Source organism: Nomascus leucogenys, chromosome 5 (genome assembly GCF_006542625.1).
Source record: "Nomascus leucogenys isolate Asia chromosome 5, Asia_NLE_v1, whole genome shotgun sequence".
NCBI classification, from domain to species: Eukaryota; Metazoa; Chordata; class Mammalia; order Primates; family Hylobatidae; genus Nomascus; species Nomascus leucogenys.
The window spans coordinates 4,562,449-4,580,220 of record NC_044385.1 but is presented as its reverse complement, the minus strand read 5'-3'; the positions used below and the strand labels follow the sequence as shown (position 1 = coordinate 4,580,220).

The following is a 17,772-nucleotide window of genomic DNA, read 5'->3' as shown; positions in this document are numbered from 1 at the left end:
ATAGTTCAGAAACATTATTGTAATAAAGGGGCAATGTACTCTCCTCTACAAAACTTCCAAACAGGCACCCTCGTCTCTTTTCTCTTCCCCTGCATTTCATTTTTTCATTAGCATCTGCTTGATTATGTATTATTTCCAACCCAAAAGAACGCCTCTATATCTTCCCTAAATTCCAAGGCTTTAAAGGTCCTTCCTCCCAATGTGGCCTTAGGCCTCATTTAACTTTACTCAAAGTATAATAAATGCTTTTAAATTAAAATAAAGATATAAGGGTGAAAAAATCAGAAAGCCAATAATTTAGCATGTATCAACTCAGAGGAAGCAACAAAACATGTCTCTCAAGTTCAATTTGTTAAAAATGCAATGATTATATAACTTACTGCAAATACTCAGATGATTCTGCCTCTAAAAAAAATCAGTGTCTCCCCTATGGCTTCTATGACTTAGTTGGAAAAGCAATGCTGAAATCTTCACATACTAGTGAATCATCTACATTAAGCTGCTGTTTCCCTAAATGGAATTATCCAAAAGCTCTCAAATACATCTTCATGTACTAGTCAAGAATGACAAGATCTGATCCATGATACAGACAGACAGACTAGTCTAGAGGCATGGAAAACCCCTATCTTCCGAATTGCCCACACTAGAAAACCTCTCACCTCAAGGCCCTAACGTAAGGTAGTCAGAGATCCTTTAGTTAAGTAGGAATATGGAAAAAGCACTGGTCTGGAAACTTGAAAGCTGCAGGTTTATCTCCCAGCTCCATCTCTGAAAGAATTCCTTGCCACTGGGAAATTCCATGAGCCTAGTTTCTCCAGCTGTAAAATAGACTGTCCTCCAAGGATGTTAGTAAGATTAAATATATCTTACTAATACACACATATATGTGTATGTATGTACATATATGTATGTAAAGTACGAGGCAGAAGGTACTCAACAAGTGGTAATTTATTACTATACTACTCCACAATATAGTCAATATTTCAAGAAATAATTTGCTGCTGCTGATAGGCAAACCACTGAATTTAGAAGAAAGGACTTCAGAGATCCTTCCCTCTAACTCCCTCACTCTACAGATGAGAAAACTCTGAGTCCCAGTATGGTTAAGCAACCGGCTCAACATTACATAATAAAACTCTATCAAATTTATCAGCCACCAATCTACAACATCTATATTTGTTCCTTTGCTCTAGCAGAAAGAAGTATCGCTATTATATATAATACAACTCTTGACAACAATGAGAGTCCACTATTAACCCACTGGGTGATACTTGGCATGGCACAAAAGTTCTGTGGGTGCCGACTACGTATTACTTGAAGAGAGTTGTCATCTCTGAACCCCATATATGATTACATGCATTCAAACCAGGTGTTAGAGTTCAAATCATAGTTCTGCCATATACCTGCTTTGAGGTTCTGGGAAAGTTTTTCAGTCTCTCTAGGTCTCAGATTCATTATCCAGTTATTTTTCCTTTAAGTAATAATATTTATTTCATGTTTTTCATGTGATGACAAAATGCAATCACACAAATAAAACACCTTGTAAAAAGCAAGCTCTTTAAAAATGTTAATTTTCTTCCCTTACTTCCTTAATTGCCCTCCTAGTTTCCAATGTATTAATTATAAAATGGGATTAAAACACTGAATATAATGGGCGAACAATCATCTTTCTAATTACAATTTCAAAAACTAATTACACACAACCCTCTTTCTAGAAACTAAACATTTAAGTTTAAAATGACACACTAAAAAAAAATTCACTAAATCAAGTAGTTATCTACATTCAACTCAACCAAAATAATCTACACATTTAGTAAGGTCATAAAAAAACTATACAGTAAATACACTATAGTTGTCTTATCATACACAGGCTGCAGGTGGTGATCCTCCTGCCCCACCCTCCACTTTCCATCCACAGTACTCCAGCTTCCCTACATTAAAGGCGGCAAATTTTTAAAAAATATATAAAGAGATAATGTACCGCTTTCCAAACTACAGTTTATAACTTTTTTAGCTTAAATTTTAAAAACTCTGTAGGTAGGATTTTAAAATGGAGTGCTTATTTGTCAGTAAAATTACTTTATATTCTACTAGGAGAGAAGATGAACAGCAATGTTACTACAGAAACTACAAATAAAACACGAGGTAAGCTAACAAACAGGGTAGCTCATGCCTAACTGTGGCCCTGAGAAAACAATGTGTGACATGATTAGGGCATTCTGCTAAGTATTTCAAATGCCATACCTATTCCTATCATTTATTCTTTTTCCTCATTTGATATTTTTCACTCTATACAGGGATAAGGAAATAACATACCATCTGGAGCTTTCATTCATTTCTGAAGATTTCCTACCAACTTACTTCGACAAGATGAAAAGAAATTCAGCCAAAGTTTCTCAGAAATAATTTTTCAAATTAATGCTATTCTTGTTACCTGGAAAGTAACTTTATCTTTTGAAATCTTACTATTTATCCAAACAATCTCAATTTCCAAAGAAGCTTTTCTTGATGATCCCGTCTTTAATGATACCTCTTTTTCCTAAATTGTAACTGCATATATTAATTGCAAAACTCACTTCAGAACTTAGCCATAAAACATCTCAAAATACCAATTCCAAGGGTCTGTGGCATATTTTTGCTACTAGACTATAAATTCTTCAAAGCCAAGGGCTGGATCTTATATCGATGGAATAAGAAAATGAACACAAAACTCTAGGTTCACTCTGCTAGACATGGGTTCATGCTGTGGGCTCTGCCATTTGCCAAATAGTGGCCTAAGCAAGTCATATAACCACTCTGAGTTCCTTTAAAATGGGGAGCATAATACTTACCTCACAGTGTTGTTGTGAAGATAAAATGAGAAAACATAAGTGAAAGGGCTTGATACATAGTAATGCTCAAAGAAAGGTTGGTTTCCTTATTTCCTTCTTTTTTCCCCTCAGTACCTGGTACAATGTTGAGAACATAATAACCCTCAATAAAAACTTTCTAAATATTCATTAGAATTTAGACTTCCTAAAAAATATATTTAAATATTAATTTTGACGACTGTTTCCAAATTGTGTTACTTTAAGTCAAACACATACACACAAGGTAGAAAACTTCAAAACACAGTAGGTGCAAATGGTTGTTATTTGAGATGACTAGAAAAGAAAATCAATGAAGGAGTCAGAAGTATTTAAAAATAATTGAGTGACACTAATTATATGTAGGGTGTTCCCTTACTTAAGCACCTATCGACAAGTAATAGTTGATTGCTGACCTTCGAAAAAGTTGAGTGAGAGAGAAAGGGAGGAAGGCAGATACAGAGGAAAGGAAGGAGGGAAAAAGAAAGGAATAAAGGAAGGTGGTCATACTGGAATCTCTTCTATGTCCTGAGTACAAACTATTGAAGCTGATAACTACTTGCCTGCCTTCCTTTAAAAACAATCCCCATTGCATCCTCCACCTTTCAATAGCAGTAATCTAGGAAACAAATTACGTTTAATTTTTCCTCCAATGGCTGGGATCCTCTTCAACCAGTCAGAAAAATACTGAAGGATTTTATTACTTTAAGAAAAAAACAACTTCTGACTAAAAAGGGAATAACAATAGTCACACAGGTCTTTCTCAGCCTGCAGCAGCTTTGTCTTCCAAAGCCCAGGGTTTGAAGAATTTGGTCTATACCCCGTTCCTCTTGCCCTCACCCAAACTCTTGTCTCTGATCCAATGGTGTTAGATCTTATTTATTTTTTTTTAAGCAATCAATATATGTTAACCGAATACTCCTTTTTTGTATAAATGTTTTTTACATTTTTTTATTATACTTTAAGTTCTGGGGTACATGTGCAGAATGTTCAGGTTTGTTACATAGGTATACACGTGCCATGGTGGTCTGCTGTACCCATCAACCTGTCATCTACATTAGGTATTTCTCCTAATGCTATCCCTCCCCTAGCCCCCAATCCCTCAACAGGCCCTGGTGTGTAATGTTCCCCTCCCTGTGTCCATGTGTTCTCATTGTTCAACTCCCACTTATGAGTGAGACCATGTGGTGTTTGGTTATCTGTTCCTGTAACAGTTTGCTCAGAATGATGGTTTCCAGCTTCATCCATGTCCCTGCAAAGGACATGAACTCATCATTTTTTATGGCTGCATAGTATTCCATGGTGTGTATGTGCCACACTTTCTTTATCCAGTCTATCATTTATGGGCATTTGGGTTGGTTCCAAGTCTTTGCTATTGTGAATAGTGTTGCAGTAAACATATGTGTGCATGTGTCTTTATAGCACAATGATTTATAATCCTTTGGGTGTATACCCACTAATGGAATTGCTGGGTCAAATGGTATTTCTAGTTCTAGATCCCTGAGGAATCACCACACTGTCTTCCACAATGGTTGGACTAATTTACACTCCCACCAACAGTGTAAAAGCATTCCTATTTCTCCACATCCTCTCCGCATCTGTTGTTTCCTGACTTTTTAATGATCGCCATTCTAACTGGTGTGGGATGGTATCTCATTGTGTTTTGATTTGCATTTCTCTAATGACCAGTGATGATGAGCTTTTTTTCATATGTTGGTTGGCCACATAAATGTCTTCTTTTGCATAGTGTTTGTTCATATCCTTTGCCCACTTTTTGATGGGATACTTTTTTCCTGTAGATTTGTTTAAGTTCCTTGTAGATTCCGGATATTAGCCCTTTGACAGGTGGATAGATTGCGAAAATTTTCTCCCATTCTGTAGGCTGCCTGTTCACTCTAATGATAGTTTCCTTTGCTGTGCAGAAGCTCTTTAGTTTAATTAAATCCCGTTTGTCAATTTTGGCTTTTGTTGCCATTGCTTTTGGTGTTTTAGACATGAAGTCTTTGCCCATACCTATGTCCTCAATAGTATTGCCTAGGTTTTCTTTCAGGGTTTTTATGGTTTTACGGTTTTAGGGTTTTTATGGTTTTTGGTCTTACATTTAAGTCTTTAATCATCTTGAGTTAATTTTTGTATAAAGTGTAAGGAAGGGGTCCAGTTTCAGTTTTCTGCATCTGGCTAGCCAGTTTTCCCAACACCATTTATTAAATAGAGAATCCTTTCCCCATTGCTTGTTTTTGTCAGGTTTGTCAAAGATCAGATGATTGTAGATGTGTGGTGTTATTTCTGAGGCCTCTGTTGTGTTCCATTGGTCTATATATCTGTTTTGGTACCAGTACCATGCTGTTTTTGTTACTGTAGCCTTGTAGTATAGTTCGAAGTTAGGTAGCGTGATGCCTCCAGCTTTGTTCTTTTCGCTTAGGATTGTTTTGGCTATGTGGGCTCTTTCTTGGCATTCCCTTTGAAAACCACACAAGACAAGGATGCCCTCTCTCACCAGTCCTATTCGACATAGTATTGGAAGCTCTGGCTAGGGAAATCAGGCAAGATAAAGAAATAAAGCGTATTCAAATAGGAAGAGAGGAAGTCAAATTATCTCTGTTTGCAGACGCCATGATTGTATATTTAGAAAACCCCTTCGTCTCAGCCCTAAATCTCCTTAAGCTGATAAGCAACTTCAGTAAAGTCTCAGGATACAAAATCAATGTGCAAAAATCACAAGCATTCCTATACACCAATAACAGACAAACAGAGAGCCAAATCATGAGTGAACTCCTATTCACAATTGCTACAGAGAGAACAAAATACCTAGGAATACAACTTACAAGGGATGTGAAGGACCTCTTCATGGAGAGCTACAAACCACTGCTCAAGGAAATAAGAGAGGACACAAACAAATGGAAAAACATTCCATGCTCATGGATAGAAAGGATCAATATAGTGAAAATGGCCATACTGCCCAAAGTAATTTATAGGTTCAATGCTATCCCCATCAAGCTACCATTGACTTTCTTCACAGAATTAGGTGTTACTTCTTTAGCCATAGTGATGTCTTCTTTTTTGGCCAGAAGGAGGCCATCAGCAGGGTTTGGGAATGTACCTCACTTTGTTTAGTTATAAGAAAGAATAGCCCTGACTAATCAAAGTCCTAGGCATTAAATGAAACTAGAAATTTTCTTCCAACCAAACAATAGTATTTGGCCTCAACTGCAAGAGATTGTCGTAAGCAAGTTCTCTAAAACCTTTAAGACTCTTTAAAGAAAGCTCAGTAAAGTGGTTTCCTCCTCACTCCAATGTAATTTAGCTGAAGAAGGAGGAATGATTGCCAGTTAATTCAGCAAACATTACTAAGTACCTTCTATCTTATGTTAATGCTATTTGGATAGCATTTTACAATGTACAAATAGTTTTCAAATATATATATATGCACATATATATACACATATATATACATATATACACACATATATACGTATATATACACATATATGTATGTATACACATACATATATACATATATATGTACATACACATACATATATACATATATACATATACGTACATACACATACATATATACATATATACATATATGTACATACACATACATATATACATATATACATATATGTACATACACATACATATATACGTATATCCATATATACACATATACGTATATATATACACACATATACGTATATATACACACACACACACACACACACACATATATATATATATATTTTTTTTTTTGAGACAAAGTCTTGCTCTGTCACCAAGGCTGGAGTACAGGGGCATGGTCTTGGCTCACTGCAACTTCCACCTCCCGGGTTCAAGCAATTCTCCTGCTTCAGCCCAGTAGCTGGGACTATAGGCGTGCCCCACCAAGCCCAGCTAATCTTTGTATTTTTAGTAGAGATGGGGGTTTCATCATGTTGGCCAGGCTGGTCTCAAACTCCTGACCTCAAATGATCCACCCACCTCAGCCTCCCAAAGTTCTGGGATTACAGGTGTGAGCCACACCACCTGGCTATATGATCTCACTTGATCCTCACTGTAAGCCTGTGAAGAAGGTATTATTAGCTCCATTGTTCAAAGATGAGCAAAATGAAAATCAGAGAAGTTATGTGATTTGCCCAAGATCACATATCTAGAAAAGCAGTAGAACCAAGTCCCAAAGTCAAGTCTTCTGACTACAAGTCCAATGATGTTCCAGTATACCAGATATTATAAGAAATGTTGCGGGACATTTTTAAAATGAGTATGCATGGTCACTGTCTTCTACAAGTTTACCATTCCCTTTGATTCTAAATAAGCCCCCACATTCCTTATATTCTGATCAAAGAGGCTCAGAAAGTAAAGACTGTAACTTAAAAGATTGGCTTGGGAATACAAATTAGGAAAGGGCTGGGAAATCGTGGAAGCTACTAGAGAAGAGGAAGCAGGCTCTAAAACAGAAATCTGATCAGGTCACCCGTAGTGTTGTAATGAAGGAACTATTAAAATAGTGAGATTATTTAATAAGAAACTCAGATGATACACACAAAAAGTTATGATTATAAAGGACATAACACTGATGAAATCTTTCAGAGATGCAGAGGGCTGCTTTCACCCCAGCAGCTGGATTTGAAACTCTTGACTGCTGCAGTCATTTTCATTAAGATGGGATACACTTTTTCTGTTTTGTTTCTTTCCACATTTGTTGTATAATGTAAGGAAAAAGTAGGAAAGAATGAACATTTTGTGGAATTTTTGTTCTTTCCAAATTGGAGTATGATTTGAATTGGAGCCTGAAGAAGGAAATATGTGACACTGTTACATTATAGTTTTCTTAAAAATGATCTCATTTTAAAATAATTTTTACAAAGGTTTTCTCCATTCCCAATTCTAAACTTGGTTTAAGGTTAAATTCTGCAAATATGTGAACATACCACCACCTATGAAAACAGAAGCGAGAAGCAAAATTTGATTAAATTTACAGTAATTCACTTTTTAAGATAAGGCAGCTGTTCCTTACAGTGGGATACACCTGTTAACAGATATAACTTTCCATTTGTCTAAAAATTTGATAGCATAAAGAAAAAAACAAGTATCTAAGGTGATAGATTTATCAATTACCTTGATTTCATTATATGAATGTATCAAATAATCACATGTACCCAAAAATATGTACATCTAATATGTATCAATTAAAAATGTTTTTTAAATAAAGTAAATCAAGAAAAAAAAGAAAGCACCAAATCTTCAAGTGATCAAATGATTATATGATCTAAAAATCATTAAAAACAAACACAGGGTTAGGAATTTTGTATGTAATTAAACCTGACCAGAATATAGCAATGTACGTCAAAAAGAAAATGTATAGACCATTAAGGAATAACAGAAAAAAAAGAAGGAAAAGATATAAGGTATAAACATAGTTATTATTTGGGCAAGTGTTTAATTGTGGATATATATTAAAAAATAATTCAGCTTTTCCTTGTCAAAAATGGAGAACATCTGAAATATTTCTAAGCAAGGAGAACGGTATTTGCAAAGGAACTTTTTCTGGAGATGAATCTATCCTATGTATTGTTTCCAAATATTCCAGAAAAGATAATATTTGAAGGTAAGAGCTTGATTAGGAGACAACATAATCCAGAAAGGAAGTGATGAAGCACTGAGCTGGGATGGTAGCAGTAAGACTGAGAAGGATGAGGACTAAACAGTATCTTGCTGACTGACTCGCAGCCTGTTTGTTTAAGGATGTATCCCTTCCACTGCACACTATAACCAGGTACGTCCTTTTAAAAAAATTGAATACTGATTTGGAAACCGGATATTCAAAAATTCAATCACATTGATATTCAAGACTTTCCATAATCTGATTACTAACTCTCTAATCTGAGCTTTTTTTTTTTCCTCCAGCATAAATTCTCCATCCATCTAGGATATTGCCTATACTATTCACAAAATAAGCTACTCCTTAATACTTGCCTTCATTTGTTTGCTTATGTTGTTAACCTCACTGAGAATGTCCTCTGTCTTCCAAAAGCATAATCAAATCCTCTTCTTCAGGGCTCATGTTAACCCCATCTCATGAGTAAATTCTTAGTCACCCTCGCTAACACTTACCTATTGCTTCTCTCAACTTCTACAGCAGCTACTTTCTACAGAATTCATTTTGGCAATTAATCCCATTTTTCCTCCCACTGCTATATGTTCTATGTGAATGTCTTCCATAGTCAATGACAAATTCCTACATATAATAATTTTATTATATACTCCTTTCACTGTTAGGTATGGGTATAATGATCAATCAACACTTCAAAAGTGAATTATTCTCTCATAATTCATGTACATTTATATAGTATATATTTACATAGTCTATGGTTTTTCTAGAATTACAAAGTTATTATTCTAGGTTGTATTACGTGTTACACAAGACTAAGAATCAAGTCATAAGCTTTTTCTCTATCCCCATGTATGTCCACTAGAAGCATTAATAGGAATCAACTGATTTTTCTACATGCCTAAAAATCTCTGTATATAATATTTATTCAAAGATTTTTTTTTTTTTTTAAAGAGACAGGGTCCCTCTATGTTGCCCAGGCCAGTCTCAAACGATCCTCCCACCTTAGCCACCCAAGTAGCTGGGATGAGATAAAGATGTTCGTCAGTAGGTTTAAGTCCCATAATTTCCTTACTTTCAAAGAGAGAGAGAAAAGTTGGTTAGAGAGTAAATACTTTGGTCATGCACAGTAGCTCATGCCTATAATCCTAGTACTTTGGGAGGCCAAGGTGTGGATCACTTGATGAGCCCAAGAGTTCAAGACCAGCCTGAACAAAATGGTGAAACCCTGTCTCTACAAAAAATTGGCCAGATGAGGTGGCATGCAGCTGTAGTCCCCGCTACTCAGGATGCTGAGGTGGGAGGATCACTTCAGCTTGGGAGATTGAGGCTACAGAGAGCTGTAATTGTGCCACCGTACTCCAGCCTGGGTGACAGAGTGAGATCTTGTCTTAAAAAACAAAAAAGTTAAAGAAGACAGAAAAAAAAGAGTAAATATTTCATCTTTAAAAATTGTGCTTATAAATGCAGAAATGACCTATTTTTTAAGAAGGGACTGAAGAAAGGTTTCAGAGAAGGAAAGCATATTGTCAGGGTGGGACAATATTTGCAGCATAGAATAAGGTAGAATTCTAGGAGAGGCTTCTTAGGACACAGGCTGGCACTTCTCCCATCCCACCACAGAGAGTAAGAAGGAATAGATCAGAAGTAGGATAAGCCCAAGACATAGGGGCAAATGCACACGTCCTCCATGTGGGAAATATTCCCACTCTGGAACTGAGCAAGCTAGTAAACTCAAGAGAAGTTCATACAAATTGTCAAAATGTTAGCAAGACCATGACTCCTGGATAGGCAAACTGTTTTACTCAAAGTAAAATAAAATGCAGCCCTGAGACAATGTATGTATCTTGTATTATTTTTTAAAGTGCACGTTTCTTGTGTACAGATTATCTTAATCTACAATCCTTAAAAATCCATCAAACCATAATTCTGATTAGAGATGTACCATGCTTGAAAAACCTTATTTTTACTTACATTTCTATAGCACTACATTGGCACCTATATATTAATAGTTCATATGTGATCCACCCAAAGAAGGGTGAACGTCAAATATTGCTATCCACATTCTATAGGGTTTGTGGAGTTTCCATTCTCCATGCCAAAGGATACCTAGTAATTTAAGTGCTGGAAATGGGGCCCAAAATCAGGTCTCATCACCGTAAATCTAGGGGAAATGTTATAATATGGGGGTGGGGGAGGGGAGTAACATTTAAATGATAGTCAAGACACTTGAGTTTAATTCTTGATACTTAACTACTACTACCCTAGTAAGGCAACCTTAAAAAGATCACTGAATTTCTAAAGGCTTCATTTTTCTCACCTAAAAAAAGAGAAATCCAGACTAGATGTTTCAGACGTTCATTTAAAAAGTTATTAAGTCATAAAATACAGGCACTAGGAGATATAAGATACATAAGACTAAGCTCTTTCCCCTAAAATAACTTACTGATCAGTGAATGAGACATGCACAAGAACAAGACAACCAAGAAACAATGTGTTAACAGCAGAAGATAGTAGATTTAAGAAAGGCAGAGAGGAGTAATTTAGCAAGGAATAGGGATGGGAATTAAAATCTGAATTAAGTCTTAGAAGACGGAAAATTATCCAGGCAAATAGAGGACCAAAGGACATTCCAATCAAAGGGAACAGCATAAACAAAGCCTCAGAGTGGAAAAGCAGCATAGGTTGAACAGGGAATTATAAACAGTTCAGTATTGCTGATACGTAATTGTAGAGCAGAAGAGAGATCTTGCAAGAGTTGAAAGTGGAGGCCAGATTGAAGAGATCTATGATGTATTAAGGAAGCTGAGCTTTATCTGGTAGGCAATGATGATCCAAGGCAGGGCTTTCACAGGGGAATGGCATAGTTACGATATAATTTTAGAAAGACCACTTTGATACCCACGTGAAGAAAGAGTATGAGTGGTACAAACTAGAAACAGAGAAGCTAGTTAAGAATCTACAGCAGATATGATGAGGCCTCATTCTGGGGTGATTACAGAAAAGAATCATAGGTTCAAGAAATATGCAGAATCAGCAGGACTAGAAATGGATTGGAGTGGGGTAAAGATGTGAAGAAGGAAAAAAAGGCATGGAAAGGATGCATGTTTTTGATCAGGCAGAGACAGAACTCAGATACTGAGTATAAAGGAAGAAATAGACAAAATTATCTTGAGTTTAGCTTAGGACACACCCGGTCAAAACATATCTAGGTAGAGATGTCCAGCAGCCAATTGAACAGAGTAACCTAATGCTCCGGAGACAGGCCTAGCCTAGAGATTTAAGTGTGGGAGTAAGCTGCATACAAGGTTGTAACTGAAACCCCAAAAGTCAACGTGTCTGCCCAAGAGAAAGTACAAAGTGTTAAGTCTTCAACCAGAACCCTGTTAAATACCAGAACTGTGCATTAGCCTAAGGGGTGGGGGGGAACAGGAAAGAGGTATCTCTGAGAACACAGTGGGAGTGGTCAAAAAGGAGACGGTGATCAACAGTATAAAATGCAGCCCAGATATAAATCCAGGATAAATAAGAACTAAAAGATGTCTACTAGACTTACTGACAGGGTTCATGACATGATCTCCCAAAAGATAGCACCTTAGCATTTGAGAAAACAGCAAAAGCAGGAAGGTCATTCTTACCTTCCTCTCATCCTTCTCACCTGAGACAGGTCATAAAACTTAGCAAGAATTTTTTGACCTTCCCCTGAAATAGGTCATAAGATCCCCATATGAGAGATGCCTACCCTATACCCAGAGGAAAGGAATATCCTTATTTCTGAAGACACAGGGACAGAGAAAAGAATCTGACAAACAAGCCTTACTAAGTTCCCTTCAGTTTATTACCATTATAACCCCTTAGTCCCTAAGACTATCCACCTCTTCATCACCCCTAAGCATAAAAATACACAAGTTTGGCCAGGCATGGTAGCTCATGCCTGTAATTCCAGCACTTTGGGAGGCTGAGGCAGGTGGATCACCTGAGGTCAGGAGTTTGAGACCAGCCTGGCCAACATGGTGAAACCCCATCTCTACTAAAAAAAATACAAAAATTAGCCAGGTGTGGCGGTGTGCACCTATAATCCCAGCCATTTGGGAGGCTGAGCCAGGAGAATCACTTGAACCCAGAAGGCGGAGGTTGCAGCGAGCCAAGATCGCGCCACTGCACTCCAGTCCGGGTGACAGAGTGAGACTGTCTTAAAAAAAAAACAAAAAAAAAAAAGTTTCTGTGTTTGTTTGGGTCTTCAATTCCAAAGGCCGCATTGTCACACAAAAGTTTTATTACTTAAATTTGTGTGTTTTTCTCTTGTTAATCTTCCTTTTGTTATAGGAGCCTCAGCCATGAACCTAAAATGGGGAGAAAAGATATTTCTTTTCCCTACACTAGCAATTCAGTGGCCACTCAATAATTTATTATAAGTAGTTTCAACCAAGTGAGTAAGGGAGGAAGCTAGACTGCAGTGGGATACGAAGTGGAAACAATGAGTATAAGACTATCTTTTTGAAAAATTTAAATCAGGAGGGAAGCAAAATTTAATTAAGATTGGAAGTTCTCAAGACCCTTACAGTTCTCATACTCTGTTTTTTTCCATATAGATAAAAAGCCTATTTTGGTAAAATTTCATTAAAACCCATATTGATTAAATATGAAGTAATATGTTTAATTATCAGAAAAATAAGGGAGATATATATATATACACACACATATATATACACATATATATATACACATATATATACACACACACACACACATATATATATATATATATAAAACATTTCCCAACATACCTTAGAAATACCTTGTAAAATTATCTTTTTAAAAATGTACTAAAGGGGGCTAGGGCAAAGGGAAAAGCAATGGTGAAGTAACCCTCTCTTGCACCAATTGTTCCTTCCTTTATTCCTCATAAAGACATTCTTCATTGCCCTCTGCCTGGAATATCCTTCTTCTCTGTTTTAATTTGCTTAACTCCTACTCATTCTTCAAGGACCTGCTCAAAGTCCACCTCACAGAATCACAGAATGTCAGAGACAAAAAGGGCCTTACAAATCCACTGAATCCAAATGTTTCTAACATGCTGATGAAGAAACTAAATAAAGATCAGAGTTTCAGAGAATAATCTGCCCAAGGTCCTATTACTTGCAGCTTGTGGCCAGGTTGGAATTTGAACTACTTCTTCAACTAGTACCCATTTCAGTAGACTCATCATTTCCTCACATAATTGTTATTTACAGAATTTAAGATTGCAGTAAGTCAAGCTTCAGTAATAATCAATTTTTTAAAATTTATCTAGTGTAAGATCCATGTTACTAACACTTTTTAAAACTAAGGAGCTGACCTACAACTTACTTGTTAGTTTGAGTCAACTACCTACAGCTACTTGATTATACAAGATTACAGATGTCAAATAATATTTATTTCATGGATAAATAAGCTGACTGTCAGTCACTAAATAGGATCCTTCCCCGAGAGTGCAGCATTTATTTCAGCCTCTGCCAGTGGAAGTGTTGGAGCAGATGTTGGCAGACTATGACATACAGTATGTCTTTAAAACTCGTTGGGGTGTGAAATTTCATAAGGTCAAAAAATGCTGCATTTTGATCAGCAGATACAAGAATTCTGTACTTTTATAAATTATTTCAGAAAAACCAATAACATTTGCTAGTAAAATGGATAAACTAAAAAGCTACACTGGCTTTAGGTAGGGCATTTAGATAATGTATGCTACTTATGTTCTAAAAGCTAATTTCTATCACTTTAAAGCAAATGTTCACCCAAAAAGTCTTTAAAATGAAAATGTGTTCTTAAGTCAATAGAAAATACAATATATCATTTCAGTTGACAACAGGGTTTAAAAAATAATTTTCTATTGAAAGAAAACCACTATTATCTAATGAGCATTTTGGTGGGAAAAAAGATGTTTTCCTGAACTAATACACATACTTCATAGTGATCTCATTTAAAAAATATCTATATAAGAATCCACTAATATAAACAGAGAAAGCTTTTTTTTTAGTATCCATATCGTTCAAATGACTTCACAAATCTTTTAACCCTTTGGTTTACTGTTTTATCTTTTTCTTAAAAAAAAAATACAGTAGCCATTCTAACCCACTAACAAGGGCTAACCTGAATTAAACAATAGGAGTAAAAAAAGATCAGGGCTTTTATAATGGTAAAATGAAATTTGTAACATTCAAAGACTTATTTTCTTGAATTTTTGTTATATTATTGCATTTTTTAGCTTCAAATTTCCCTTATATCTTTTTTTCCCAAATATGGCTAATAGGTAACATGTAACCAAAATCAAAATTAAGGATATTGTCTCGTTAAAGATTTTAGCTTAATAATACAGACTAGCTAGATCTTAGACAAGTTTATTTAACTTAGCGTAATTTAAAACACTTTACTTCTAAATTAACACAAAGATTCTCTAATTGATTAATCAATATATTTGAAAAGTTGGAAGAGCCTGGTAATAACATAACAATAATAATCATTGTCATTATCATCATTGTCATCTTTCCGTTTATTTTGTGCTATGTTCATGCAAATACAAAATTTCTAAGTAAGTTTTAAACATTTTTGTTAGGTATTTGCAAGGAAGAAAAATTTAACTACAAACATAAAATCTCCTCAGAAGATGATTTCTAATATAAATCACCTGTTTCTCATCACACAATCAAAAGAGCTAAGATTATGACAGGAAACTGATTAAAATGCATTAAGTACCACAACATCTTATAACCATGCTAAATCTAACAACCAAGTTCAAAGGTCCTTGTTTTTATGTTATAAAGAAAAACTTGAAGTATATATTTGGGGAATTTTATTTATCACATTCAAGTTCTACATAAAAATATTGAACTCTATTGCATTGTATAAGACCAAATATTATTGATAACCTCTATGCTAAGGAATTGAAATTCTATCAAAGCTGAAAATTTCTCTATTAAATATAAACCTCATTTTTTTCACAGGTTTCTCATATAGCCTAAGATATCTGACACATTAAATCATAAAAATAAATAAAGACAAGGTGAATCAACAATTATAATTAACTTACTTGCCACTGAAAAGTTGTTGAGGGGATAAGGTAAATCCACATCTTGAGGTTTCTCTTTATATCCTATGAATGAGCCATCTGTCTTCAAAAGGAAGTATCTTGGCCTCCAGTTTTTTATATATTCTCCTACATGAGGAAAGCACGCATGTTAATGCTGAAAAAAATGAACAGCAGCTTTTATGCAAAAAATGAATTATGGTACAATATATGTCCTACAACACTGGCCTCCAAAAATTTAGTTACGCAGTTTTCTTTTAACTTAGCTTACAAAAGAAAATACATAAGCCTACAATTAAGATTCAATAAAAACCCAAACATGTTTTGTTTTTAATGATTTCACACTTTGATAATTCATTTGCACCATTATTCCTTCAGAGAATCATCTGAGTACACATTTTGTTCAGTTTTTCATTTTATCAGATGGTTGTTAGAGCATATTTTCAGCTGTTTTAAAAAGCCTTGGTAAATCATCCACACAGTATCAATGAATTTCCATTGAAAACATTTATCATAAGAGGGGCAAGAAATAGATGTTTCTCTTCCACTAATTGTGTCTTTATTTTTTTTTTCAAAAAAGAAAGAAAAAAGTCTATTTTCGTTAATAAATCTTGACTATAACTTGTTTAAGCAACATTTTATTGTTCTTCATAGAAAACCTTTTTGCAGTGCTGTACTTAAGAAAACGAAAGAACATGGGTTAACAGGGCTTTAAACGATATGCAAAACTCACACATACACAAACATAGTAATTATTAATATATGGTACAGTGTCAAGTACATAATAGTCAATAAATGTATACTTTATTAGAACTTAACATAAGGTACCACCCTAGCCACCAAAATACACATTTTTAGCAACCGCATTACAATTTGCTTACCTACTAAAGGACAACTTCTAATTTTAAGCAACAGAGGTGCTCCATGATGCTACAAGAGCTAGAAGGCTATCTGGTATTGATTCAGTTCTCTACTGGTTATTTCTACCTGCTGATTAAATCTCAAATGCTTAGGCAAAGAATTACAAAAAAAATTGAAAACAGTTCAATTTTCCCTACAAATCAGCTTCTTCTCGTGACCCAAATTCAAACCCAACATCTGACGGTTCCCCTCCTTATCACAGTTAGGTCAATACTGCCATCACAAGTCTCTCTGATTGAGCCCAATCAATTGAACCCTTAATACGTTATATCTACTCTTCTGTTAATACTGTTTTTCCCCATTCCACTCATTCCCCACTTCCCATCCTAATGTATCTATCACCTCCAGATTAATCTTGTGTGTACCACTTTATCACTTTTCTGCTCAAAATATCCTGTGACTCCTTACTGCTTACTGTAAAGTCTAGTCTCTTACCATAAAATGTAATCCAAATCTTTTACTATAAAAGGCAATCTCACCCCAACATGTATTTCAGATGTGGAATCATTCCTCTGAATCAGCAATTCTTAAACTTCTTAGAACCTCTTTATACGCTTAAATATTACTTAAAGCACCAACAAATTATGTAGATTTTTATCTATGTTTACTGTATTCGAAATTGAAAATAGATTTTATAAATTTTTTACTTCATTTGAAAATAAATTTATTACATATATCAAATAATATATTTTTATAAAAAATAACTATTTTCTAAAAAAACAAAAAAGAAAGAAAAACGCAAAGACCAGCACTGCTTTCCATTTTTACAAATCTATTTAATGTCTGGCTTAATAGAAGACAGCTGAATTTTCTTAGCTGTTCCTGCCTTCAACACCCTGATGCAGTATGTTGTTTTGGTTTAAATTTAGGGGGAAAAAGTCTGACAAACAGGTATGAAGCTGAAAAAGGGAAAAATATTCAGATAGTTATGGATATCATTCTTTGATACTACACCAGAATTCAACAAGGGATAGTTTCTAAAAGATTAGTTGCAACGTAGAACTTGAAACTTTATCAATGAACTTTCTGTACTATTTATGTGAAAATCCATTGATCTGTATCAGACTTTGAACCGATCTTTAACACTGTATATAATTTTATAACATTATGCATTGGTCACATAGAAAACCCTGGCTTATCGTGCTATGCTGATCTTCGTAATGTTGACACATTTCATTATACAATCACATTTGTTATCAATATCAGTCTCATGAAAAAAGTAAATATTGGAAAGCTGACAAGCTCATGACGAGAGATCTGTTTTCCCAAATTTCATCTTTGCTTAAAAGCTCAATTTCCATCAGTGACAGCACATACTGTCAGTTGTT

The 17,772-nt window shown here is 35.1% G+C and overlaps 1 protein-coding gene across 4 annotated transcripts in view; it reads right to left on the bottom strand.

Moving 5' to 3' along the window:
- The window catches only part of AKT3 (AKT serine/threonine kinase 3), a 356,898-nt gene that overhangs the window by 180,677 nt on the left and 158,449 nt on the right, over positions 1–17,772 (bottom strand). For all 4 annotated transcript variants that reach the window (XM_030812589.1, XM_030812590.1, XM_030812592.1 and 1 more), the window contains one exon: positions 15,527–15,652. In XM_030812589.1, coding sequence (XP_030668449.1) covers positions 15,527–15,652 — 126 coding nt within the window. The remainder of the gene's footprint in view (positions 1–15,526; positions 15,653–17,772) is intronic.